At 35.5% G+C, this 26,044-nt stretch overlaps 1 protein-coding gene across 5 annotated transcripts in view; it reads left to right on the top strand.

Annotated features, from left to right (window-relative positions):
* LOC125669647 (nipped-B-like protein) overlaps positions 1-25,969 on the top strand; it is a 40,082-nt gene extending 14,113 nt beyond the window's left edge. For 4 of the 5 annotated variants that reach the window (XM_056164061.1, XM_056164059.1, XM_056164058.1 and 1 more), the window contains 34 exons: positions 1,136-1,216; positions 1,329-1,429; positions 1,542-1,701; positions 2,099-2,181; positions 2,294-2,423; positions 2,591-2,734; positions 3,641-3,703; positions 3,828-3,914; positions 4,518-4,711; positions 8,067-8,169; positions 8,255-8,353; positions 8,732-8,878; positions 9,328-9,462; positions 9,602-9,706; positions 9,818-9,871; positions 9,996-10,107; positions 13,090-13,226; positions 14,802-14,942; positions 15,178-15,271; positions 15,436-15,590; positions 15,694-15,784; positions 16,123-16,229; positions 16,327-16,393; positions 16,771-16,825; positions 19,072-19,207; positions 20,720-20,827; positions 20,966-21,172; positions 21,401-21,547; positions 21,871-21,906; positions 22,121-22,223; positions 22,765-22,879; positions 23,011-23,290; positions 23,462-23,686; positions 24,075-25,969. In XM_056164061.1, coding sequence (XP_056020036.1) covers positions 1,136-1,216; positions 1,329-1,429; positions 1,542-1,701; positions 2,099-2,181; positions 2,294-2,423; positions 2,591-2,734; positions 3,641-3,703; positions 3,828-3,914; positions 4,518-4,711; positions 8,067-8,169; positions 8,255-8,353; positions 8,732-8,878; positions 9,328-9,462; positions 9,602-9,706; positions 9,818-9,871; positions 9,996-10,107; positions 13,090-13,226; positions 14,802-14,942; positions 15,178-15,271; positions 15,436-15,590; positions 15,694-15,784; positions 16,123-16,229; positions 16,327-16,393; positions 16,771-16,825; positions 19,072-19,207; positions 20,720-20,827; positions 20,966-21,172; positions 21,401-21,547; positions 21,871-21,906; positions 22,121-22,223; positions 22,765-22,879; positions 23,011-23,290; positions 23,462-23,686; positions 24,075-24,308 — 4,236 coding nt within the window. In that variant the 3' untranslated portion in view covers positions 24,309-25,969. The remainder of the gene's footprint in view (positions 1-1,135; positions 1,217-1,328; positions 1,430-1,541; positions 1,702-2,098; positions 2,182-2,293; positions 2,424-2,590; positions 2,735-3,640; positions 3,704-3,827; positions 3,915-4,517; positions 4,712-8,066; positions 8,170-8,254; positions 8,354-8,731; positions 8,879-9,327; positions 9,463-9,601; positions 9,707-9,817; positions 9,872-9,995; positions 10,108-13,089; positions 13,227-14,801; positions 14,943-15,177; positions 15,272-15,435; positions 15,591-15,693; positions 15,785-16,122; positions 16,230-16,326; positions 16,394-16,770; positions 16,826-19,071; positions 19,208-20,719; positions 20,828-20,965; positions 21,173-21,400; positions 21,548-21,870; positions 21,907-22,120; positions 22,224-22,764; positions 22,880-23,010; positions 23,291-23,461; positions 23,687-24,074) is intronic. The other variant, XM_056164062.1, reaches the window with a different exon arrangement.
* Positions 25,970-26,044: the final 75 nt, after the last annotated feature.

The following is a 26,044-nucleotide window of genomic DNA, read 5'->3' as shown; positions in this document are numbered from 1 at the left end:
AGTACAGCGATGTCTGTACGTCCGTCCGTTCAGGGTTTTCTCTTTATAATTTCATTTCCCTTTCACATATCATACTGAAACTTGCTGTGTAGCTTCTTTGTGGGTCACTCTAGATCATACTGTAATTTTTATCCATTTCGACCTTTTTTCCAGGAGTTTTGCCCCTTTATGTGGAAATAATTATTATATGGAGGGTACATAAATTGTCCGCCCTACTCCTCCCCCAGTTTTCAAGTGAGAGCCTTCTTATTTTGTGGAGTGTTTGTATGGGTATTGAAGATGTGCATGTGGGATTGATTTTGATTTTCTACAATTTTTGAGAAAATTACAGGTTGTTGAACTTAGTCTATTTGGAAATTGATATTCTATGGAGGGTACATAATTTGTCTGCCCAACTCCTCCCACAGTTTTCAAGCGAGGACCATCTTATTTTGTGGTATTGAAGATGTGCATGTGGGAAGGATTTTGATTTTCTTCCATTTTTTAAAAAATTACAGGTTGTTGAACTTGGTCCATTTTGAGGAAATCTCGATTTTTAAGCTAAGACCCTTTGTTCATATGAAAGTTTGTCACAGCCTCATGATGGCTGGTACTACCTGAAGCAAAGTTATACAAATTAAAGCACAAGAAAAACACCCTATGTAAGCATTTCACGGGCGTATTATGTATCGTTTGCGGAACTCTTATTTGTTATATTTATCAGCTTGTAGATCTGTTTTGCATTTTTCACATTTGATGAAACCTTCATATCTGTTGTGATGAGTTTCATACTTGCAATCCTTGTGTAATTTAAAAGTAGATACATTTCTTGAATTTAGATTTCTACTTCCAATGACACCTAATATTAACCTGTATTTCAGTCATTTGTTCATAAGAAATGAAATTTTATTTCCCAAAAAAAGATGCATTTATGTTCATTATAGTCACAAATTAATAGACTGCCTATGTAACATCTAGAAGACTTGTGTATTCATTGTCACCAGAGAGAGAGTTCGTGAGAAAATGACCTCCAGAGACTACTTATACGTCACAATAATTTATGGAGAAAAACAGTACCAATGTATTTATGTACTGTGAATTTGAGAATTTGGTAAATTAATTTACTACTGTATGTATAAATTGTATGTCTTTGTAGTTGTCAACATTGGGTGTCTCACCTTTCTTCGTGGAAAACATCAGTGAAATGCAGCTAAATTCCATGAAGCTCGTTACCACAGTAAGGCCCTGATATCCTAACATTGGATCTGAATAGAATCCTTGCACTCATTTGTATTTATATAGGTCAACTTGGCCAGCAGTGACATTGTATATACTTTTGTTTTTTGCAGATTTTTTCAAAGTATGAGAAACATCGCCAGTTAATACTTGAAGATATTTTTGCTAGTTTAGCTAGACTACCATCAAGTAAAAGAAATTTGAGGAATTACAGGTGAAAATTCAATGCTTGAATAATTTATTATCTTCACCAGAAAACCTATCAAAAAGGAATTGAGACTGCTGGTAATATAAAATACAAGTGACATCCATGGACAATTTTGCAGGTTGAACTCTGAGGAGTCCATTCAGATGGTGACCGCACTGGCTCTACAGCTGATTCAGTGCGTTATCAAACTTCCAAGCAGCTTTACATCAACAGAAAATGAGGAGGAGGTACCCTCAACCTCTTCATCTAGAAAGGGCCAAAAATCAAAATCAGCACAGGTCAGATGTACAACCTCTAATGTCAAATTATACACAGACTACGTATCAGAACTTCATACAATTTCTGATATTGTAAAATTAAACCAAGACTACCTATCAGAACTTCATACAAAGTATCATTTTGGCATCTGACAGGAATATTTGACAGATTTTTCTCCAAAAAAGTACAGTAGTTTCAGTGTAGAAAATCTTATGTACATTTTGTAAAAATAACGTATGAATGGAAATTTTTAATGTTTTTACTGTTGCTGAATTTTTTTTATCTTCCATTAGTGAATACATGTATTTCTAAAATACTAAAATTTCCTGTTACACAGTAATAGTTGTTTTACATAGAATGATAATTTTACTCACTTGACGTATAGTTTGTTCTGTAAGTGTATAATACTTGTTGCAGAATTCCAATGATGTTGTCATAGTAACCTCCTTTGAGAAAGCCTTAAGAACAGGCTACAATTTCCTCACAGTATTCTTGCAAAAGTAAGAAGATATTATTGTTTCCTCTGATATGGACTTTAATGTAATGTTTATTCCATGGAAATGTGTCTAAATTCATAAGTCATGATAATTGGGACTTGTAAATGATCTGTAGGTGCACTATGAAAGGTGAGGAGGATTACAGACCAATGTTCGAGAACTTTGTCCAGGATCTCTTGTCCACTGTGAACAAACCCGAGTGGCCGTCCTCAGAGCTGCTTCTTAGTTTGCTGGGAAAAATTCTAGTAAGACAAACAATTAGGCACACATGTAGTGTATTCAGCTGTTCAGATTGATAATGGGAAAGAAAGAAAATTATTAGAGAAATATCTTCGGTATCATTCATGTGGGAACTAGTCCCCTTGTTAAGCTCTTTAAAGACTCTGAATTCTAAAACAAACTTGTTTTGTAGGTGAAACAGTTCAGCACTAAGTCGGTGGATATGTCTCTCAGGGTAGCTTCTCTCGATTATCTCGGCATTGTTGCATCCAGGTTACGGAAGGATGCTGTGTCCAGTCATGACAACCCGGAGTCCATTGATGAAATCGTTACAAAAGTAAATCATTTTTTTGTAGATTGATAATTATTATTATTGATTTACGTTTATATAATGCTTTATCTAATTAAGACACTTTACATATAACACAATAAAAACAAACTAAAACAAAGAACATTAAATACATAGAAAAAGGCATAAAATAATACTAAAACTGAGGGTTTTTGTTTTTTTTTATAACTGTATACATAAATACCAAAGTACAGATTAAATGCAAGTTTAAAAAGATATGTTTTAAGTCTGTTTATATAAACAGCTAATGAATCTTCGACACAAAACTCCAACAGTATTTAGTTTAGCAGTGATCACAATATGGTGCAGGTTTGGGTTTTTTTTTAGCTAGACTTGTTTCACTGTTTCCAGTATGTACATGCCTGAATATAGATTTACATACAAAATAACCTAAAATTCCTAACTGTTCCGATTATGATTGTGCTATTTATATGTTTGAATATGAGCTGATATTGAGTACATGTCAGTAAGTACATTTACAATGTATGTCATATTGTGTATCCAGTTGAAATTTGGTCATTTCCATGTGGAATAGTCAGAAACTAAAATGAAAATTCTGAATCCTACTTTGGAGGGTAACTCCACAGTATTGTATTGGTAAATTATTGATATTTTTGTGGTCTCAAAAGACACAATTTTTTAGGCAGTGTACAAGTATAAAAATTAAAATATTTCAATTTGATCCTGGTGAGTGTATTTTACCCACATTTACTATCGTCTAGAAATCTGTGTGTTCATGATGTCATATGATAGCAAAGTCAGGATATACTGATTAAAATTGAATTTGTTTTGTACATTTAAGTTTATAGTTACTGTCCTGCTAGGCCCAATTAAATTATTTTTGAACCAAATGTGTTTGTTTCCATACATTCATGTAAATTCTTGTTTAATCAGGTGACCTCAAAAGAAAGTGATGACGAAGAGATGCATGAAGATGTCAAGTCCTCGGCATCAGGGGTGAGTCAGTCTACGGAACATCTCAGTCTTGTTCTGAATAAGACAATTGCAATGTTTTGTTTTACAATGAGTTGCTGACATTGTGCTATGTGTATTTTGATTTACTGTTGTATTGTGTTTGTAGCCAGAAGCTGAGGATCAAACCCAGATCTTACAGAAAGCCATGTTGGATTACTTAGCATATAATAGTCAGAGTGAACCAGCGTATTGGGTAAGAATTTATGAATATTTAGAAGGAGCAGGTAACCCTCTATCCAAATTGTGAATTTCCTGATCCCAGGGGTAGGGGTTTTGGTTTCAGGGTGAGGTGAAAATTATTATTGTGATTGTTGTGTTTATCATTTGAAAGACCTTTTCTTTAATTTTACTGATACTGTAGAAAAACTAAATCCATATCTAGGAAAAGCAGAAAGGAATGTACCAAAAATGTGAATTTTGCAACCCCAGGATTTTGACTCTAAGGGGTTCCAAAATAGTCACATTGTGTTTATGTAAAGCTTTTTTTTATCAATATGGGTACTTTCAGGGGGAATTTGTGTTTTAAGAACAAATCTTATTTTATATTGCTGCTGAATATTAAAATGCAGAACAGGAAAATTAGTATCGATTTCATGGCCTTTGGATTTGGAATAAGATATTTAGGGTCGGAATAAAATTTTAGGACTGGGGAGTTTAGTTTGACCATTTACATGTATTTCTTTGAGGAATTGCTGATAACCACAAAGTAATGGGTATCTCTTCAAATAGAGTGTAGTTATAAAATCAGTCATATATAAAATCAGTTATGAAATGCATAAGTCACATTTCTTTGTAGTACGCCCATCTGTTCTACATTGCTCAGTGGTATAGGGATATTACGGTTGAGGCCGATGGTTTGGCCAAAAATTCAGCAAAACAGAAGACGGATGAAGAGGAGGACAGGGCGGGTGAAGCTATGCAGAACGCTGAACAGAAAAAGACATTCTTACTGGCACAGTATGAGTCCATCAACAGAAATGCTTCCTACAGGTACTAAACACCGATATGTTAGAAATCGGAGAGAATGCTTCCTGCAGACACTAAACACCGATATGTTAGAAATCAGAGAGAATGCTTCCTGCAGACACTAAACACCGATATGTTAGAAATCGGAGAGAATGCTTCCTGCAGACACTAAACACCGATATGTTAGAAATCAGAGAGAATGCTTCCTGCAGACACTAAACACCGATATGTTAGAAATCAGAGAGAATGCTTCCTGCAGACACTAAACACTGATATGTTAGAAATCAGAGAGAATGCTTCCTGCAAACATTAAACACTGATATGTTAGAAATCAGAGAGAATGCTTCCTACAGACACTAAACACCGATATGTTAGAAATCAGAGAGAATGCTTCCTGCAGACACTAAACACCGATATGTTAGAAATCAGAGAGAATGCTTCCTACAGACACTGAACACTGATATGTTAGAAATCAGAGAGAATGCTTCCTACAGGTACTAAACATTGATATTTTAGAAATCAGAGAGAACGCTTCCTACAGACACTGAACACTAATATGTTAGAAATCAGAAAGAGATCATTTGCATGAACAGTGTGCGAAATTAACCATGGACCAATAGACAATGTCTATAGAAAATCGAGTCGGTCTATAACGAACAAAATAGCTATAGACCGACTTGTCTACAGGAATTCTGAGTAAAAAAAACTGGTTCTCTGGTGCTTATTAACATGTATATGAGAAACGGGACCAGTTTATATGTATTACGCTGATGTTTCTATTTACCCCTTAGCTGTAATAAAATGTTCCACAATGTAATTACAAATCATTCCATTTTTTGACCGGGGGGGGGGGGGGGGGTGTCTGTCAATTTGATATTTACTTCAACGTACACCAATTTGCGTGCATATTCGGAATGTCCTTTTTGAATGGTTTTAAAAATATGTGGAAGGTGCACGCACTTGAATCAAACGAAAAGTTCCAGCAAGGCTAAAGTCGCAGAAAATCATGAGAAAACGAAACGTAGTAGAAGTGACTTAGATGAAGAATTAGACAGTGAAACTGAGCTGGAACAAAATGAAAAAGAAAACGAAATTCTAATTGAAAAGCTTGACATGCATGAAATTGAAAAAGAATATAATTAAACTACAGTGGAACCCCGTTATTACGTTTTCCATTTTGTCACGATAAAATAACGTAATACCGGGGGCAACATAATAAACGTTCCCAGTTAAATCCGTTAAAAATATCATTTGGAAATTGTATATCGTCCGTTGGTACTCCGTGAAGGGGTGTGTGAATATATCTTTACTGTTTCTTTGTTTAAAAGACTATGATAATTTGTTTTATTTACATCTTATCTTTAATGTCCGTAATTCTTCATGTTCTTATCCCTTTTCTTTATTTCGGTGTAGGATACATAAGGATGTTTTGATAAACGTTGCTTTTTCTGCATTCGTTTGGACCGCCATTTTGTTCAACTTTAAAACAATGCGTTCATGTAAATTTCTCTCAATAACTCGTTCCGGTTCGTATTCAACATTCGTATTAAAAAATAACAAAACATTGTTTTTATTAAGTTCTCTAATTACACAATACACAACACAATAAAAAAAATCCCACCCAAAAAACAACAAAACTATAGACACAAAACGCACACGATACCCAACACTTGCACACTTCTCACCAACGATAAACATGCACAGAGAACAATTTAAGCGCAATCCACATAAAAAAAAATATATAATGACGCACGAAGATTTCATTATAACGCTAAATGATGGCACAAAAATCACGTGTGCATCAAGGGATTTTAAAATATTCACTGAGGTAAATGCCGTGCACAAATCGGCCGATAGATTGGTGTACGTATGGACGAGATTTACGAACACCCAAGCTGCATGTCCAAACAACGAACAATTTTTTTAATTGAACACCTTTAGTCACCTATGTCCAAGCAGTTACCCAAGCGGTTGTAACATTGCTACGATAAATTTTGTCTTTCTTGTTTGGTACCAAAGCTGTCCGTGAATAGAGTTTTAATAGCGAAGGTAATCACACTATGCTGAACACGCAGGTGGTTGAGAAATTATTTCTATGATTATCAAAATATGAAAAATGAAGTAAATTTCATAGAGTACAATTTCTAAATAAACATTATTTAATTGTTTATCACTGGCTTCTATACGGGGTATTCACCTGTATTGATGTCGCTAGATCTATCGAAGCGGGATCAGTCAAGCTTCTCTAATCCCCAAACAGACCAGGAAATTTACGTGGTGACTGCCTCAGGCAGTCAAGGTGTGAAAGGCTTATTATTTTGAGAATCACTATTGAATAATTAGGGGTTTATTACGTTTTTGTCGGAATATTTACAACGTAATACCGAGTCCCGGCATTTTAGGACAACGTAATAACGAGGTCTATTTTATATAGGTTTGTTAAGAAATGGTTTTGTGCTTTGAAATTCCAACGTAATATGCGGACTAACGTAATAAAGGGGGAACGTAATAACGGGGTTCCACTGTATGAACAAATTTCCAAATATTTATTTTTTAATAACAATGAATATTGCATGTTAAATTTCGGTCTATAGGAATTTGTTGTGGTCTATAGGAAATAAAATGACTATGAGCCGAAAGTCTATAGGACTTTAAAGTTAATTTCGCACACTGCATGAAATATTTGAAAGAGAACAATCATATAAAATATCCCGTGTTAGAAATCTGAAGGAGAACAATTAATTGAAATATCCCATGTTAGAAATCTGGAAGAGTACTATCACATGAAATATCCCTTGTTAGAAATCTGGAAAAGAACAATCACATGAAATATCCCTGTTAGAAAATCAGATGAAACATTCTGACAAAGTAGTGGCCAATTTTATCATGAAGTATTTCTAAGATGGAAATAATGTAAATATTTCAAGCATTACACCGTACTTAATCTGTCAACTGTTACTGTTTAAATCTGACAACTAATTTAAACATTTCAAACATTACACTGTACTTAATCTGTCAACTATCACTGTTTAAATCTGTCAACTGTCACCGTTTAAATCTCACAACTGTCATTGTTTAAATCTGTCAACTGTCACCGTTTAAATCTGACAACTGTCATTGTTTAAATCTGTTGGCTGTCATCGTTTAAATCTGTCGACTCATTGTTTAAATCTGTCGGCTGTCATTGTTTAAATCTGTCGGCTGTCACCGTTTAAATCTGTCAGCTGTCACTGTTTAACTGTAAGGGATAGGAATTTGGTATTGTTTTCCATGTGTAAGGGTTGTTAAATATATATACCATGTTTTTCTCATCTGTTCCTTGGAATACCCAAGTTAATGTGCAGTTTATAACAAGTTGTTTTGTATTTTATTTAAACAGACCACCACTTTCCAAATTGGATTATGACGGTGCATGTCTTGTTGCAAGATACCTGTCATCCAAAAGGCCATTTGCCCAGAGCTTTGATGTGTACTTAACACAGGTGAGTTGAACACTTCAGTGTCATTTTATGAGAAGTTTGAATTATGGACCGTGTAATACGACTTGGTGTTGAATTTGTTCTGCAGATTTTGAGGGTGCTTAATGAATCTGCTGTAGCAGTGAGAACCAAGGCTATGAAGTGTTTAACTGCGGTGGTAGAGGCTGATCCCGGCATTCTAGCAAGGGTAGGAGACACCAATTACACGTCAGACTTCCTAGTGCTGCAAAAGTGGGTCAGATTTAACTGACAATTACCAGTTCATTGCAGCAGTGTGAATGGATGGGTTGTAACAAAATTAACTGTCAGTTAAATTTAACTATTGCACAACAGCTACCAGGAGTCTAACATGCTGAAATATATCCAGTGAAATTTGAGTAGACTATAGAGATTTTTCTGAAAGCTATAATGTATATATTTGTATGTTGCAAGTTCTAAATGTACATTGTATATGTTGTATAGTGATTTATATACATCATTTTGGTACAGCTTATTGCCAAAACTTAAAAGCTATGATCTGTATACATATATGTAGTTAATATAACTCGTGATTTTCTGTTGATAGGCCGACATGCAGAAGGGTGTTCATTATCGCTTCCTTGATTCGTCAACCTCTGTCCGAGAGGCGGCGGTGGAGTTGGTGGGAAGATTTATTCTTATCCGTCCAGAACTTATTTCTCAATACTATGATATGCTCTCGGTCCGTATCCTGGTGAGTTCACAGTCAGCTGAATATTCATAATAAAATGTTTACATCTCGGCATTTCAGAACTTTAAATATTAATAGGATCTCCCATGGTTTCTTGTTTGCTATGATTTATATTCAACGAGTTGTGTGTTTTCTATCCCCGAGCCTTGGCAAAGGGATAAAAAAAAAAACATGAGTGTGATATAAATCATATCAATCCACAAACCATGGGAGATTCTTTTTATCACATGTTAATCCTCCTTCCTCCGGTTATTCATTTATGTTACTGAATTGTTGGGAATTTTGCTTCCTGACATTTATGAACAAACTGTAAATGTGATGTTTGTGAGGTCGCAAATGGCATAGAAAAATGTGTATTAACTAAGATTTATGTAATGGGTGACATCCACCTGATAAAGGAGTAAACATGTGATAAAGAGCGTTATTGAACTACATACACTATGTATTTTCAGGACACTGGTATAAGTGTTAGAAAGCGGGTCATCAAAATTTTTCGTGATATTTGTTTGGAACACACAGACTTCACCAAGATTCCAGAAATGTGTGTGAAAATGATCCGACGAGTCAATGATGAGGAAGGTATCAAGGTATGAAAGCAGTATATATATACTTTTATCACAGTCACGGGGCGAAACTCCGCAATGATGAGGGATTATTGACAGCATTGACATGTTCGGTGTTGTAAGATGGGAGGATGTGTTTACCGTATGTATGTCTGTTTTTCAGAAACTGGTAAATGAAGTGTTTCAGAGCATGTGGTTTTCACCAATCAACAGCCGAGAGAAAGATACCAACAAACTCCTAACAAGGGTGCTCAACATCACGGATGTTGTAAGTACACACCTCCACTGGAATTTCTGGCATCTGCATTCCTTGGTTTTGAATTAAGTATGTACATTTGTATCTATTTAAATATACATGTATGTAATGACATTTTTACAGGTGGCAGCTTGTCGAGATACAGGATTTGAATTCTTTGAACAAATGTTAGAAAATGTAAGTGCATAAACTTATTGTCTCCATATTATTTTAAGAAATGATTTAACATGTGTTGCATACATAAAGTACACACATGTAAAGTTAATGGGGCTGTAAATTTGATATTATTTTTTAATTCCAGTTACTTAAAAAAGATGAGGAAGGGAACATAAACAAGAGTGCTCTGACAGCGTGTAGACAGATTGTGGACTGTTTGGTGGAGAACGTATTGAGATTAGAGGAGAAGAGTGTAGGTAAGGAACAGAGAACGTATTGAGATTAGAGGAGAAGAGTGTAGGTAAGGAACAGAGAACGTATTGAGATTAAAGAAGAGTGTAGGTAAGGAACAGAGAACGTATTGAGATTAAAGAAGAGCGTAGGTAAGGAACGCGACCAGATGTAGTGGAGATTGTGATGTAAACTTATTGTAATATTTCCAGAAAAGTGAAGCGACAGTAAGAATGATAAATGATCTACATGCATGGTTGTACATTCTCTGGTATTTTGTAATTGAATTTGGTCCCAGAAGTTTTTTTTTTTTTTTTTTGTTTATTCGTTCATTTTCCATCAGTAAGATGAGGCTGATAGAAAACGTACATTGAGTTGGATTGACTCGTGTGTGTGTGATCATTATAACGTGGAAATTTTATTTTCACTCTTATGATGTAAGTATTCGGGAAACTACATTATATAACATTGCGATGATACATGTATCTGACCTCTAGAAGTGGTGCCTCGTGTAATGATGGAGAAAATGCATTATTATTTTTTTTTAGAAGTAACAGCTTTTATTTACCACTATGATGTTAGTTGTTGATAGCAATAACTGTAAGAAGACGTTATGTAGCGTAGGAATATGCAATGTGATATGTCAGTCTGACTAGAAGAAGACATCATGAAGTGTAGGAATACACAGTGTAATATGTCAGTAACAGTGTAATATGTCAGTACATGATAGCATTGACTACAAGAAGACATCATGTCTGAGAAATCTCATAACCATATTTTGTAAAAAAAAAAAAAAAAAAAATTTTTTAAAGTAAAGGCTGGTTTGTCGCATGAACTCGTAATGTTTAAATTGTTTTATTTTATTTGGATGTTATATTTTATGCTCTGATTAATCTTAGGTCTGTTCCATTAAAACATATGAGGTACCCGGGGAAGGCACTTTAAAATTTGGGTAACCACCCATAGAAGCATAAAAATGTAATGAGGGACCACTCACAGAAGCAATTTTAGATGTGTGGCACCACCCATAGAAGTGAAATAAATGTGAAATACACTTTTTCTTTAAATTCAATATGTATGAATGACTATTTATAACCCCTGAATAGAGGTCTATTTTCAGATGTTCGCAAGCATGATAGTAAAGAGAAGAGTATCTTGGGTGTCATCACCATTCAAATAACTGGCCATCAATGAAGCTTGATCATAGAACCATCAATTTATTTTATCAAGACTGTCTTTCTTAAACATGATGAACTAAATTAATTTTATAAGTCTACCTGTTCATAAAAAGTCTAGTATTGTAAATGTTCAAAAACAACTATTAAAAGTTTTAAAATTGACTAGTATTTTGAGTATTAAAAAACAAGAAAATGTGTCTCTTTACGTAAATAAAATGATATTCTATGTTTCTTAGTCAATATATAAATTTACAACCTGCAACTTAAGATTTGTGAGGCTCTATTCTACCGTTTTCAACAATTTCGATAAATTCCAATTTCAAGATTCATATTTGTGCGCCATGTTTGATGTACTGAAGTTTCAACTTCCGATTGTCAAGTCATTCGCATATGTCATTTAAAGTAGTATTTACATCAATGGACAAGTATGGAGGCGAAAGCTATTTCGTTGGTATTGAAAAGGTTTGAATTTAATATCAAGTTAAAAACCAAACAGCAGAGTGTAAATTCTTTCTGCAACAATATGATTTTTCCTTTCTTTGTCGAAGTGGCTCAAGTAACTACATTTTCGCCTGGATTGTCAATGTTTAGCTTTTTCATTATATCCACCTACGAGATTTCGCGATAACAAGCATGGCGGAGCAGACCAAGAATTTTGCATGCTGTACATTATATTTAATGAAAAACACCTTTATCAGACATGCCCGTGCACAAAGTTGGTACTCCTTTTGGTGTAACTGTAAGTGTAAACAACATTTGGGACTAATACACAGTGCAGAGTTTATTATCGGTTATTCATAAAATTATTTTGCACCATTACGGAGATCCTATGGAATTGTAGCCTCATCCCGAAAACGTCAGAATAAAAAAAAATTGGATAGGGCTACATTATTGCAGCTAGAAAAAATCAAAAACCGTTTCAATGGACCACAAGCACGTTTCGTTTTCCATTTTGGACAAGGGAGATAATCCTAATTTCCGGTCGCTATAATTTTAGAGTCAAACTGGAAACGATAACCGGATCGCGGAACCTCATCGACCGAGATAAAATGAAGACAGAAAACGGCGTTTGTTTCACATTCTACTTTCAACCCTTCCCTTCTCTTGTTGCATTCCTCTCAGTTTCGGTTAAAAATAAAGATTTTATCAAAACAACCACCCACAGATGCAGTTTCCTGGTAGTAGGTACCCACCATATATGCAATTTTCTACCAATGACAAGCACCCATAGATTTTTTTTTAATTGCCGTCCCCGGGTACCTCATATGTTTTAATGGAACAGCCCTTATCATGTTTTACATTTTACATTGTTAAAGCGCTTAGAGTAATTACAAATTATATAATTATTATTATTATTATTATGTAGTGTAGGAATACACTGTGTAATACGTCAGTAACAGTGTGATATGTCAGTACACGATAGCAATGACTACAAGAAGACATCATGTAGTGTAGGAATACACGGTGTAATATGTTAGTAGTAACAGTGTGATATGTCAGTACATGATAGCAATGACTACAAAAAGACATCATGTAGTGTAGGAATACACGGTGTAATATGTTAGTAACAGTGTGATAATTCAGTACATGATAGCATTGACTACAAGAAGACATCATGTAGTGTAGGAATACACTGTGATATATCTGTTCGACTGTAAGAAGACATTTAATATACTCAAGTGTGATATAGAAAGAATTCTGGCAGCCATGTCACAATAAGTGTAGAGAATAATGGATGATTATGATTGTTTTTGATCAGAAACTGGAGCCGTGTCACAATAAATGTGGAGGAAAGCTTAATGGATGATTATGATTGGGTTTTTTTTTCAGACACAGAGACGGGAGGAGGAAGCAGTCAAAGACTGGTGGCCTGTCTGTCCACTCTTCATCTTTTCAGTAAGATCAAACCCGACCTAATGGTGAAGCATGCCACCACACTACAACCGTACTTGGACATCAAGTGCAGTGTAAGTCTGGGTACACAGAAAACAGAATCTTGGCCTTGCTGAATGATTACGCATTAAAGGGGCATGGACACAATTTGAGCTGAAAATTTTCTAATTTTATTTTTCCATTTTTATTGTTTACAATGCTTAATTAAAGTATTTCTAATGGCCAACCAAAATTTGAATATCAGTTGTTGATTTACAAGTGAGATACAGCACTCCGAATTCTTTGTTATGTAAACAACTCTCGTGCCATGTATTTGTTTACATTAGACTGTTTAATAGAAAATAACATGTTTAAAACAAAATGAGATGTGCCAAACACTACAAAATATTTAATTGTGTTAAGAATTCACTTATAAATTTAAAAAGTCTGCTTTAAATGAAACTTTACTTATGTAAACAAAAACATGCCACGAGCCTTATTTACATAACAAGGACTTGTGACCTCTGTATCTCCCATGTACCTTGACTACTGACATTCAAATTTTTGCTGATCATTAGTAATACCTTAGTTGAGCATTCTAAACATTAAAAATCAAAAAATAAATTTTGAAAATTTTCAGCTCAAATCATGTCCATGTCCCTTTAAGAAAAATACGCACTTCAAAATTTGTTGCCACATCGCAACGTTGACTCCATATCAGGGGTCGAAATTAACTTTTTCTACCACAGGCCTGTGGGTAAAAAATCCACAGGCTAAAATGAAAACCTACAAGCTAAAATAAAAATAATGAAGCAGTGCTATTTTTTTATATTCTTTTTTAAATCAATGAATTTCCCCATCATTACTGAGCCTAGTGGGTCAACAGGCATCGTTTGGACAAGACACTATGTTACGTAAGTCATATGGTGCAATGTTTAGGTATCTTGATTATCACACCTCTAATCCACAACTTGTCTACCGCAGGTCTAGATCCAGTTTTCGAATTTCATGCCACATCAGGGTTGTCACTAGTGATTTTTTAAAGCGAATACCGGACTCGTGGTTTTATAAGCAGCAGGATCATGAGTCCTATGAACTTTTTTGATAATCGTTTACGCGGTGAGCACCTGCTTTTCAGGGATACCATCTAGTGATCACCGTCGTATCATCACTACAACCCGACCTCAACAGGACAAGAAATTTAGATAGGACATTCTCAGGATTCTGATAAAAATAACTACCGGAAGACTCAGTAAAACATAGACTCCGATATTTTGTTTTAGATAAATGAATAACAAAAACCTCATACTTGGAATTCAATTTAATCACCCTTATAGGTGAACACATGTCGATATGTGATGTCCGACCTCTGAAGCATTTGTTTGTCTCCGAGTTTCTTAAAAGATCATAAAAGAAAAATCCGGATAGAAACGGTTGTTGAAATCGGTCGTTGATGTAAGCGTTTGTATGATTCAGAGTGCAAGTTTAAGAAAAGCGAATAGTGCATCACCGTATAAAACTGATACGATACGATCATAGTTTGCAAATCACCACTCGCTAAGATTTTCGAGTGTCCACTATTTTTACTTGCTATTTTTCAAATGTAGTCACATTTTGCGAGTATTTCTCGCTAATTTCAAGCCCTGTATATGTCAATATTGTACTTGTAGACTCAGGGTGACCACTTTGTGCTTCACTATGTGGCACGGATCCTGGAGATGGTGGTGCCTTTGATGGACCACCCCAGTGAAACATTCCTGGCCCAGCTCGAGGAAGACATGATGAAGCTCATTCTTAAGCATGGCATGATGGTAAAAAAAAAAAACAAAGTCAAATCAGTTGTTGTGGTTTTTAAACTATTGTACTATTAAATGCAATGTACACAAAATCCTGCAGTTTGAAAAGCTGTATGCTTCACAAGGCATAGATCCTGACCTTTAGCCCCATTGGTGTATCCCTGATAATAATCTAATTTTAGGTTTTGTGAGTTATACACGTACAGTGTATTTCAGTGTGTCACCAATGACAATCTAGTTTTACATGTAGGTTGTGGAGAGTTGTATTAGCTGTCTTGGAGCTGTGGTCAACTGTGTCAGTCACAACTTTCCACTGGTCAAGGACTGTTTTGAAAAATTCTTCGGTAAGTACAACATAAATACTTGTACACATTTTTAAAATGAGTGTATTTGGGTGATTCATAATTGTAGTGAAAATCTGTAAATTTCTTCTGCCTGCAATTTATTGTATACCTGTCTATGTGTGTGTGTGCTGGCTATTTTATGTGTACGGTGATGTGCGTTCTAGGTGTCCTAGTGAAGCTCTGTATGGACCATAAAGAGGACCCCGAGAATCCCCAGCTGAAGGCGCGGAAACCCACCCTGCTACGGTCCCTCTTTACAGTGGGTCTGCTCTGTAAATACTTTGACTTGGACAGGGACATACAGGACATACCAGCTGATGTGAGTAGGATTCTGGGTACTCCGTTCGTGCATAGTACTTACTTAGACTGGCATTACAGTTCAGATTTTTTACTGAATCATTCAATATATATATTTTGTACAGGAGACCATCAGGGAGCGGGTTTTCCAAGTCCTGATGCATTTTATTATGCATGAAGATGAACTTGTGAGAGAAAAAGGACTCTGTGGACTTGGTAATGGTCCCCAAATACTAGTGCAATTTACTTCTGTCTGGACACAGTATTCTATGATGATTTTTACACTGGAGGGAGGAGATGTCAAGTTTATTTATTAAATACAAATGGCATTGTGAATGACAGGTTTTAAGTTTATCGGTAGATAGATACACTGTGTGATATGCTTTTAGATCTTTATTAACTTCTGTTAACTAAATGCACAAATCCATGTATAGAGGCAACAGCTTACTGGACAACTTGTTTTACTTCTAGATTAAATGTCTATTTTCTGAACTTGATTGCATGCTACACAATCATCAGGGGTTTTCTCATGACACATTTCTTTTGTTCTGTAGGGTTTATGGCAATTCGTCACTATGACCTCATGTTGGGGAAGGATATGAGGGACTTGTACTATGAATACCTGGGAGATGAGGATTCTTCGGATAGACTCAGGATACAGGTAAGATTTAGAATTCTGTATTCAGCATTCTTGCTCTTGTTTCAGCACGGAGATGTACATGTATATATGTACAGTATGGTGATCTTGCATGTTTTAGGTGTTGAAAAACCTTCAGAACTATTTACTGGAAGAGGAAGTCCGGATGCACAAAGCTGATGCAGATTGTAAGTTTCTTTTGATTTTAGCTTCTTGTTTTCTTTCACAAACATTATACACTGTACATGCCAAGAAAATTTTCAAAGCAAAAACACCTCTACCTCTTTTCATTCCAAATTAGCTTGTATAGTGATTGGAGAAATACCGATAGTCTTGTGAATATTATGCATGAAATACCAAATAAAGATGATATGTGCATTTAAATGTAAAATATTTCATGCTGATTTTAGTAATACTTGCTCCTGTACTATGTATATAATATTAGTAAAGCACAGTAGTTCAGATATATTCTAATCAAGCATTCAAAAATAAGTCCCTGATTAAGCAATTTGATAAATGTATGAATTTACATTCACTTTTTGATCACACATGTATCTATATACAGGGAGGAAGCATGCTAAAGAAGAGGATCTCAAAGAAATGGGAGACATTCAGTCAGGGTAAGAAACGTGTGATATCTGGATAAGATCCATGTCTTATCTGGGTATGGTCTGTCTACAATGTATATATATAATATCTGGGTATTGTCTATTTACAATGTATATGTATGATATCTGGGTATGGTCTATCTACAATGTTTGTGTGTATATATATAATGATATCTGGATATGGTCAATCTGTAGTTTATATACAATGTCTGGGCATGGTCTATCTACAATGTAGATAAGGTATATAAATTATCTGGGTATGGTCTTGTAATGAGTTCTTTTGGAATTTTGTCAGACTGAGCAAAGACTAACGATAAGTTGTAGAATAAATAATAACAAATTTATTTATTAAATAATATAAAAAGAAAATATGCACACTCACTCCTTTCACTCTCGACACAAATTTACATGAATAAGCAATTGGCAATATAAATATCTGATACGTTGTAAACAGTTCTTTTGAAAAGTCCGATAGTACGTATCAGATGTAAAGCAAATGTACAGGTATTAACTTTTCAAGTTAAAACCATATTCAAAAGTAGTATAATTTAGAGAAAGTTCCAAATATTCAATTCTCCTTTCCTGTAATATAATATTCTTTGGGTTTGTTTCTAAATTTCGAGTCACTTTAATTTTATAATGTAACTAATCTGCACTCTGAAGACACTGTTCCGGTTTCCCACCAGCTTGCGATAAACACGCCCAGAACGTAAAACAATCCACCACCATGCAAGCCTTGCACGAGCTGACTAGACAACAGGGTTCCGATGACTCCCAAGTTTCGGGTTATCCTCTACAGAGCTGCGCCACATCCTTCTTTATTGTAGCACAATAGCCGCATGGACCTCCATATATCCAAATCCCGCAACTCTCTGCCTGCCTTCAGGTTGAAACTGGTTTTGTTAACACCCATGTACGCACTGAAATTAATTTCATAAAAACTACCAACTGCAACTAAACAAGAAACCGAGAACTCACAAATAACAAGACCGTGCTAGACTAATTTTGATACTCACGAACTATCAGAATACAAACAAAACACGCTTACCACCTAGGAAAAAGATGTGCCCTCCAAACAAACTCCTATTTCAGTAATTATATTTCTCCAAATGTCCTACATACAATCTGACAGGAAAATAAGCATCCCCTGAACTTCTAGGACCTGGCAAAGTGGCACCCGGCTGATGTCATTGCAGTCTATGCGAAAGACATCGGACCGTCGGACCTGACCGATGTGCAGTGCCTCAGGTCCGATGCATCATTTTTTACACCGGACCGGAATGTCCGATGTCTCAGTGTCCGGTTTTGAGCTTTACTATTTTGATGCGGAGTCATTTAAATGTTTGTTATAAGTAAAAAATAGCACATGAATCCAAATACGTAAATGAATGTGATTAAAACCGCATGGACTGTCTAAAGTATTATATGGGAGGGATCCCTGGTATAGTATTACTAGTATAATAAACAAGATTCCCTTGGTTTTGCATTTTCACATGTTTCACTTTTTTACATTAGGTTTTTCGGTCTGACAAAATTTGGTTCGGTCCGGTGTGTTCATTGATTACACAGGACCGAATGTCCTGTGTGGTCCAAAAAACTTTCGCATAGACTGTCATTGCCGTGCCCAATCTAGCTTACAGCCAGCCAAACCGGTCTCTTTTATACTAGCAACTAAAAATAACTCACCTGACTCACTCTTATGATAACCCATTTGCATCAAAATCAAAACAAACGAAAAATACAAAACGCTAAATCAGCAAAACTGAATCAACTTCATTACAGGTCTATCTACAATGTAGATAAGACACATAAACTAGCTGGGTATGGTCTTTAGGATGAGCTATATGTTGTAATATATAACCTGTGTGCTGTAGAGTGATCTATATGTTGTAATATATAACCTGTGTGCTGTAGAGTGATCTATATGTTGTAATATATAACCTGTGTGCTGTAGAGTGATCTATATGTTGTAATATATAACCTGTGTGCTGTAGAGTGATCTATATGTTGTAATATATAACCTGTGTGCTGTAGAGTGATCTATATGTTGTAATATATAACCTGTGTGCTGTAGAGTGATCTATATGTTGTAATATATAACCTGTGTGCTGTAGAGTGATCTATATGTTGTAATATATAACCTGTGTGCTGTAGAGTGATCTATATGTTGTAATATATAACCTGTGTGCTGTAGAGTGATCTATATGTTGTAATTTTTAGGATGATCTATGTGTTATAATGTGACCTATGTGTTTTAGGATGGCCAGCACCATTATGCAGGTTTACCTGAAGCATGTTCTGGACTCGTTTTTCCACACCCATTCCCAGGTCAGGCTGGCCGCGTTACAGGTCGTGGTTCTGGTGCTACAACAGGGCTTGGTCCACCCAGTGCAGGTAAGAAGTCAGACCTATTTTAAATGCCCATCTTTTGATGGACCGCATCATGGTATGGTATACGCTTTCCCATTCATCCGTCTGTTAGCTTTGTTGTGTCTGGGTTATGTCTTTCACATGGATTATTGAACTTGGTCAGTTGATGCATGTTGGGGAGTTGCTATGAACCAAAAATGTGTCACTGTGGTCTCATTTTAAAATTATATGGCTATGCATGCATATATAAACCATGTTAAGTCATATCTTGAGCACTATGTGACCTAGGACCATCAATCTTGGTCAGTTTATGCAGAAAAGGGGGGGGGGGGGGGGGGGGCAAAAGTAGGACACTAGCAATTTACAGTTTCACAGCTTGTGATAGATATGTTCATGTAGTTCCATACAAGTGTATCCCTAGCAGTACACTTTACTGTTGGTTCTCACTCATCCTTGTCCATTACTGAAAAGAAAACTCAGGCACTGATCAAGCATAAAATTTGCAATACATCAATGCAATGATTCATTTGATGTGCGCATGTGGATGAGATTAAAAGGCTACAACCAATTCCCTGTATAATGTATTATTTTTAAGATGAATTGTTATAAATTCAAATTTGGTATCAGTAAAGTCTTACTCTTAATATACAGTTATTTCAATTACCATGGATATGTTGAAGTGATTCAGAAGTCCCAACCACTTAGTATTTTACCCTCGATATCTCGAATAAACCTCAAAGATTTTTCTCATACAGAGGTTTGACTGTTTAAACATACAAATGAAATTGATATTGTTAGAATATCTTGGCTATGAATGATGTCATCGATGCAGTTGTTTTAACCCTCAAAGCTCTTGTTTTCTATTGTAATGTATGACTGTTAACACAAAAGCAACAGACTCTGATGGTGTTGACCTACATGAGATTTATTTGCTGTTATGGAAATGACCGAGTAGTTGCAATTGTGCATTTTATTCTGTATGATGACTTCAGCACGTTATACAATGTATATCAGAAAAGTTAAGTGCTCCCTGCACTGTGTACAAGCCAATGACCATAGTATATATTGTGGTCATCAAAAATGGCAGCTGACCTCATCGGTTATGGTCATCATACTACAAAACCTGGAGGTCATTTTATCAATAAATAAGCTTGCTTTTGGAGAAAACTAGTGACTAACATTAAGAATACTCCACTGGATATTGATAATTATCGTAAAATGATGCAAAGGAATAATTCATCGTTTGAAATCATGATTATGAAACTCTTACCGATGATATCAGCTGCCATCTTTTGATAACTGTCTTATATATACTACGGTCATCGGCTTGAACACAGTGCCTGCCCTGGCTCTTGGCTGACACAATGTGTGTCTACATTGGGCAAAGTGTTCAAGGAAATGTTCTGTTTCTCATGTTTCTTTATAACATAAATGCATGTACATTTGAGCTAGTGACATTAGATAAGAGATTTAAAGGTTTGATATATGTTTTACCAGTACAGGCTTGTTTCACTGAGCACACTACTTCTCTTTCAGTGTGTGCCCTATTTGATCAGTATGTGTACAGATACAGAGAAAGCTATTAGAGTGAAGGCAGACCAACAGCTGCAGGAAATAGACAAGAAATATCCAGGATTTATTCACGTAAGCAGTTTAGGAGGAAAGCAACAAAGTTTATTGTTATATAAATGCTGTGCTCTTTCTTTGTCTCTTTCTGCCACTTGCATTTTCTCTGTTGGTGTAAATATTTGAGAATTGCATAAACTCTTTGTTATTTTACAGATGAAGGCCTTACAGGGTCTGAAGATGTCCTATAAACTACAGCAGTTGTTACAATCAAACAGTACAAGCTGTGTGATCCGGGGTCACAGGGACAATGAGGGAAACATGATCAGCCTCAACAACTTCCTGTACACTGTCTTACGCAGCAATCGTTCTCACAGGCGTGCCATACTTCTCTCCCTGCTTAACCTCTTTGATGACTCCGCAGTAAGCATAACTTGTTACCGAATGTTTTTCTACTGCAAAGCATGAAAATAATTCACATATACAGTCAATTTCTGTCATGTTGTCGAAAGTAACAAGGCAATTTCATGAATTCATTGGGGGGGGGGGGGATTCTCACAAACAAGTTCTTTTTTACAATAATTATATTTTGAAGTAATGGAGGACAGGTTTGTTTTGTTTTCAATAAATGATGACAACTTGGTTTTGTAGAAAATCTCATTAGCTGAACAGCTTTACATAGCCGACAATTTAGCCTTCTTCCCATATCAGACTCAGGACGAGCCGTTATTTATAATAAACCAGATCGACATCATTGTGTCAGTGTCAGGTTCCAACATTCTCCAGTCCTTCAGAGAGGTAATGCACACTTAAATACTAATAGAGGTCAAATGTAATGTATGCTTCTCAGTACAAATACAGATCAAAGTGATAAACAACTGTGTAAGTCATTATTGATCAAAGAAAAGTTCTAGATTAAGCTAGAAAAAATAATCTTGAATGCATTCTGTTGGCTTGTGAATTTTTTTTTTAATGGTAAATGGTTTTTGTAGAGATGGGATTAGAGATTTGATAATTTCCTTGTGTTCAGATACTTTTAATATTTTCTGTTTGTTTTGTGATGATTTCTTGTCGAGATAAAAACTGTATCTCATGATTATGTCTCATCTTTGTCTTTCTAGCGTTTACGTTTGTCAAATACAGAAGCACCACGCATGGTACCCTTTTTACTTTTACTCTTTTTTTTCATTTCTTTTAATTTGATTCTTTCTTTTTCGCCTTGAATTCTTGTTTCGTTTTCTCTTTTAAACTTTAGTTACACTGAATATTATTTCAAAGTGTTGTTATTGTGTTATTTCAACATTTTGTCATTAAAACTTCATCAAAATTACATGGAAATACAAGTACTTATTAGATTTATTTTTGGTGTAGAACATGGTTGCCAATGTGGAGGGGGAAAATGAAAAGGAGAATGGATCATTACCACATTCTGTTATTGAGGATGAAGATGAGGATGATCCAGACAAACTCATGGGTAGGACAGCCTGTGACAATTCACTTAATTAATCTGTAGACAAACTCATGGGTAGGACGGCTGGGGACAGTTCACTTATCTTTATAATCAATTAATTAATCTGTAGACAAACTCATGGGTAGGGCAGCCCGTGACAATTCACTTATCTTTATATAATCAGTTAATTAATCTGTAGACAAACTCATGGGTAGGATGGCCATGAGCATTCACTTATCTTTATAATCAGTTAATTAATCTGTAGACAAACTCATGGGTAGGGCAGCCCGTGACAATTCACTTATCTTTATATAATCAGTTAATTAATCTGTAGACAAACTCATGGGTAGGGCCGCCCGTGACAATTCACTTATCTTTATATAATCAGTTAATTAATCTGTAGACAAACTCATGGGTAGGGCCGCCCGTGACAATTCACTTATCTTTATATAATCAGTGAATTAATCTGTAGACAAACTCATGGGCAGGATGGACGGGGACAATTTACTTATCTTTATAATCTGTAGACAAAATTTTATGAGAAGATATCATTATGTATTTGCAGAGAAACTTCCAGAAGATATTCAACCATTGTTAGATATATGTTACTTAGCACAAGGATGCATACTTCTCCTACACCTTAAACACCACTTGAAGGAGACGTATGGATTTTCTGACAGGTAACCCAGGGAGCCTATAGAGATACATGTGCTGTACTTTAAATTCATTGTTAGAGGAAATGTTATCTAATTTCTAAAATTTTATGCAAAGAGGAAGATAACTGTGTATAAGAATTTTCTGTCCTTTTCAGCAAAATCCATAACTACTCACAAACGGATGCAAAAACTTACGATAAACCAGTGCAAAGAAAATTCATAGTGACGTTTAATCCTGAGACTGTGATAACTTTGTTAGATAATAAAACTAAAAATAGGACCGTGAATAAAAGATCTAGGAGGTCACAAAAACGGCATCGTAATGATTCAGGGGAGGTAACTAGTGACAGTGACGGTTCTAGTGATGAGGAAGATGAAGAGGAGAGTAGTGATGATCAGAAACAAAGACGCAAACTCATTGACGAATATCTAGAGGTAAGGAATATTAAAGATTGTTTTGTATTAACATTCACACATCACCTAAGACCTAACACCTGAAATCTTTACATAAGTGCATGAATTGACAAACCAGTAGAGATACTTGAACATCAATTGAAGTATGAGAATGAACAAACCTCTGGTAAGTTGAAATGTTATGTTTTGTAGTTTAAAGATCTGATGTTGAGTATAGACCCCCCTGATGAAGAGGAGGAGGGGGAAGAGAATCGCAGCACTGGTCGTCAGACCCCCAACCCAGCCCACGGGCAGACCACTCAAGGCAGCAAATCACCCCGACTACCAAATCCCGACGGAACGGGGGAAGAACCCACGGAGATGTCGGTAGAAGTCCATGAGGAGATGACAGAACGGCGAGTCCCTCCCATCACTATTGTACGAAGCTTCTTTGATTCTAAATATTGCTCTTGTGTCTTTTTTAAATCCCAAATCTTGCTTGTAATTTTAAAATTGTTCTTTCTTATACATGTACATGTGCTCAGAAACAATTTTGGTCTGATACCAAAGACTACAATGATGTATTTATGAGTTACAGCTTTACACAAGCAGAATTTGTATTTGACCAGTGTATTTATGAGTTACAGGTAATTTACACAAGCAGAATTTATTTTTGACCAGTGTATTTATGAGTTACCGCTCATTTACAGAAGCAGAATTTATTTTTGACCAGTGTATTTATGAGTTACAGGTAATTTACAGAAGCAGAATTTATTTTTGACCAGTGTATTCATTCACTGTTAACAATCAGCGTTTTTATTTACAGAGAACAACACATCACAGTCACCACACACCGAAAACCTCCTCTCGTCATCACCATCTCTTTACTTCAGACAAAAAGAAAATTCCAGTTCACTCATCAACTTCATCGTCTTCTTCCAAAAACTTATCAAAATCATTTTCCAAGTCTATATCCAGTAAAAAGAAGCCAAAGAAACGTCGGAAACGTTACGGCAGCGACAGCGAGGATGACAGTGACGATAGCGACTTCGTGTTATAGCTGTATGTCTGTCAGTGCTGACACAGTGTGGTAATAACAGCAGTTCTCTATGGCAGCGATAGCGAGGACGATAATGTCGATCAAAACTTTGTGTTATAGCTGGTGTGTGCGTGTCTGTCCGTGCAGATGTAGTGTGGTGATACAGCAGTTCGTGATCAATCTCTGGATTCGCAACGACACTCCCTCAGTTACAGGAGACAACAACAACCACCCACCCCCCAAACCCCCAACCCCCTCATCCCGAAAAACCTCCAATGCTGCCGCATCCAAAAATAAGGCTGGTGCCAAATTCACATGACAACGTGATTGGTTGTGACATTTGTCAGTTTCTTTAAGTGCAATATCAGCTTTTATTGAATCTTCAGATGAACAATATAACTCACATACATGACATTTCATCAACAACACTACTCTTCTCAAAGCTTTTAGGAACTGGGCATTTACAATTACCAGTATTATTTTTTTAAGAGATAGATTTGCCGTTACAATGACATTAGCTAATTGGATCTGAACAAATCAGTTTTCTAATAAAAATTTGATTGTGGAAGTGTTTGCTACAGAGAAGTACGAATTTTATATGTAGAATGTGACATTCCTGGTGCACAATATGAGCTGGGTATCAGGATTTTTATGTGCAATTTTTTTCTTCCTTTGATATCTGAGCTGTATCAACTTTGCTAAATTTTAAAAATAAAAATGCATAATTTCATATCCAATTGTGCATGCTGTAAAGTTATTTCACAAGTTTACTTTGATTTCAATGATTTATAATAAGAGTAAATATGGTAAAAAAAATCATACGCATATTATGGCAAGTTTTGCACATAATTGACGAAAACACTGGTGACCCAGTGAACTATTGTTATGTATAAGAAGTTGATTAATTATACCTGTGTTCTCAGGTAAAGCTAATTCATTCCACTCGGACCCCTATTCTGTTGAGAGTGACTTTAATGAACAGTACACTATAGAATTCTGTGTACAATATTGGATGCATATGTAAAATCCTGATATACAGTATATTGTTAGAAATATGTAAACATTACTGTAAGGGGGGGGGGGGGGGGGGGGGGGCACTTTACATGAAAAGTTTGTTTTAATCTGGTATAGCATAAATTACTACCACTCATCAGGGCGATGAAATGTAGGTTATCTTATGTCCAGTTCCAATCAATTGAGAATGACTGTACACGTGAATTGTTTGGGATCTTTTTGTATGATGACTTTGCTTTTGATGCCACAAATCAAATAACAGTATAAAGATTTCTGCAATGAAATGAGTTTTGATCAGATTCTGTAATTACTCTTTACAGTGTTATGATGATGAAATACATGTACATGTATTGATAATTTTATGTCTTAGAAATTTTTAGTGAGAGATTTTTTATGAAAAAATACTTGAATCAAATTGTGGATGCTTGACTGATGGTATGGAACATGTCCAATGTTTTACGAGACCGACATCGTTTTATTCAGACTGAACTGCTGTTTTACCAGTACTTTTATATGTCAGCTGTTTTTATGTCTTTCTCGTCATTTCTCAGATATTTATTTTCTTTGTTCATCTGTTGATAGTCATCTGTTCCATGTCATCTTATTTTTCATGAAAACTACAAATTGAAAAAATATAAATTTTGCAGAATTAAACTTTTGAAAACTGATGTGCAACTCTTTATTTTGTAATATTATGTATGTTATATAATAGATCAGAATACCAATAATTTTCAATGTAACAA

Source organism: Ostrea edulis, chromosome 4 (assembly GCF_947568905.1).
Source record: "Ostrea edulis chromosome 4, xbOstEdul1.1, whole genome shotgun sequence".
Lineage (NCBI taxonomy): Eukaryota > Metazoa > Mollusca > Bivalvia > Ostreida > Ostreidae > Ostrea > Ostrea edulis.
This window is presented reverse-complemented; position numbering and strand designations above follow the sequence as displayed.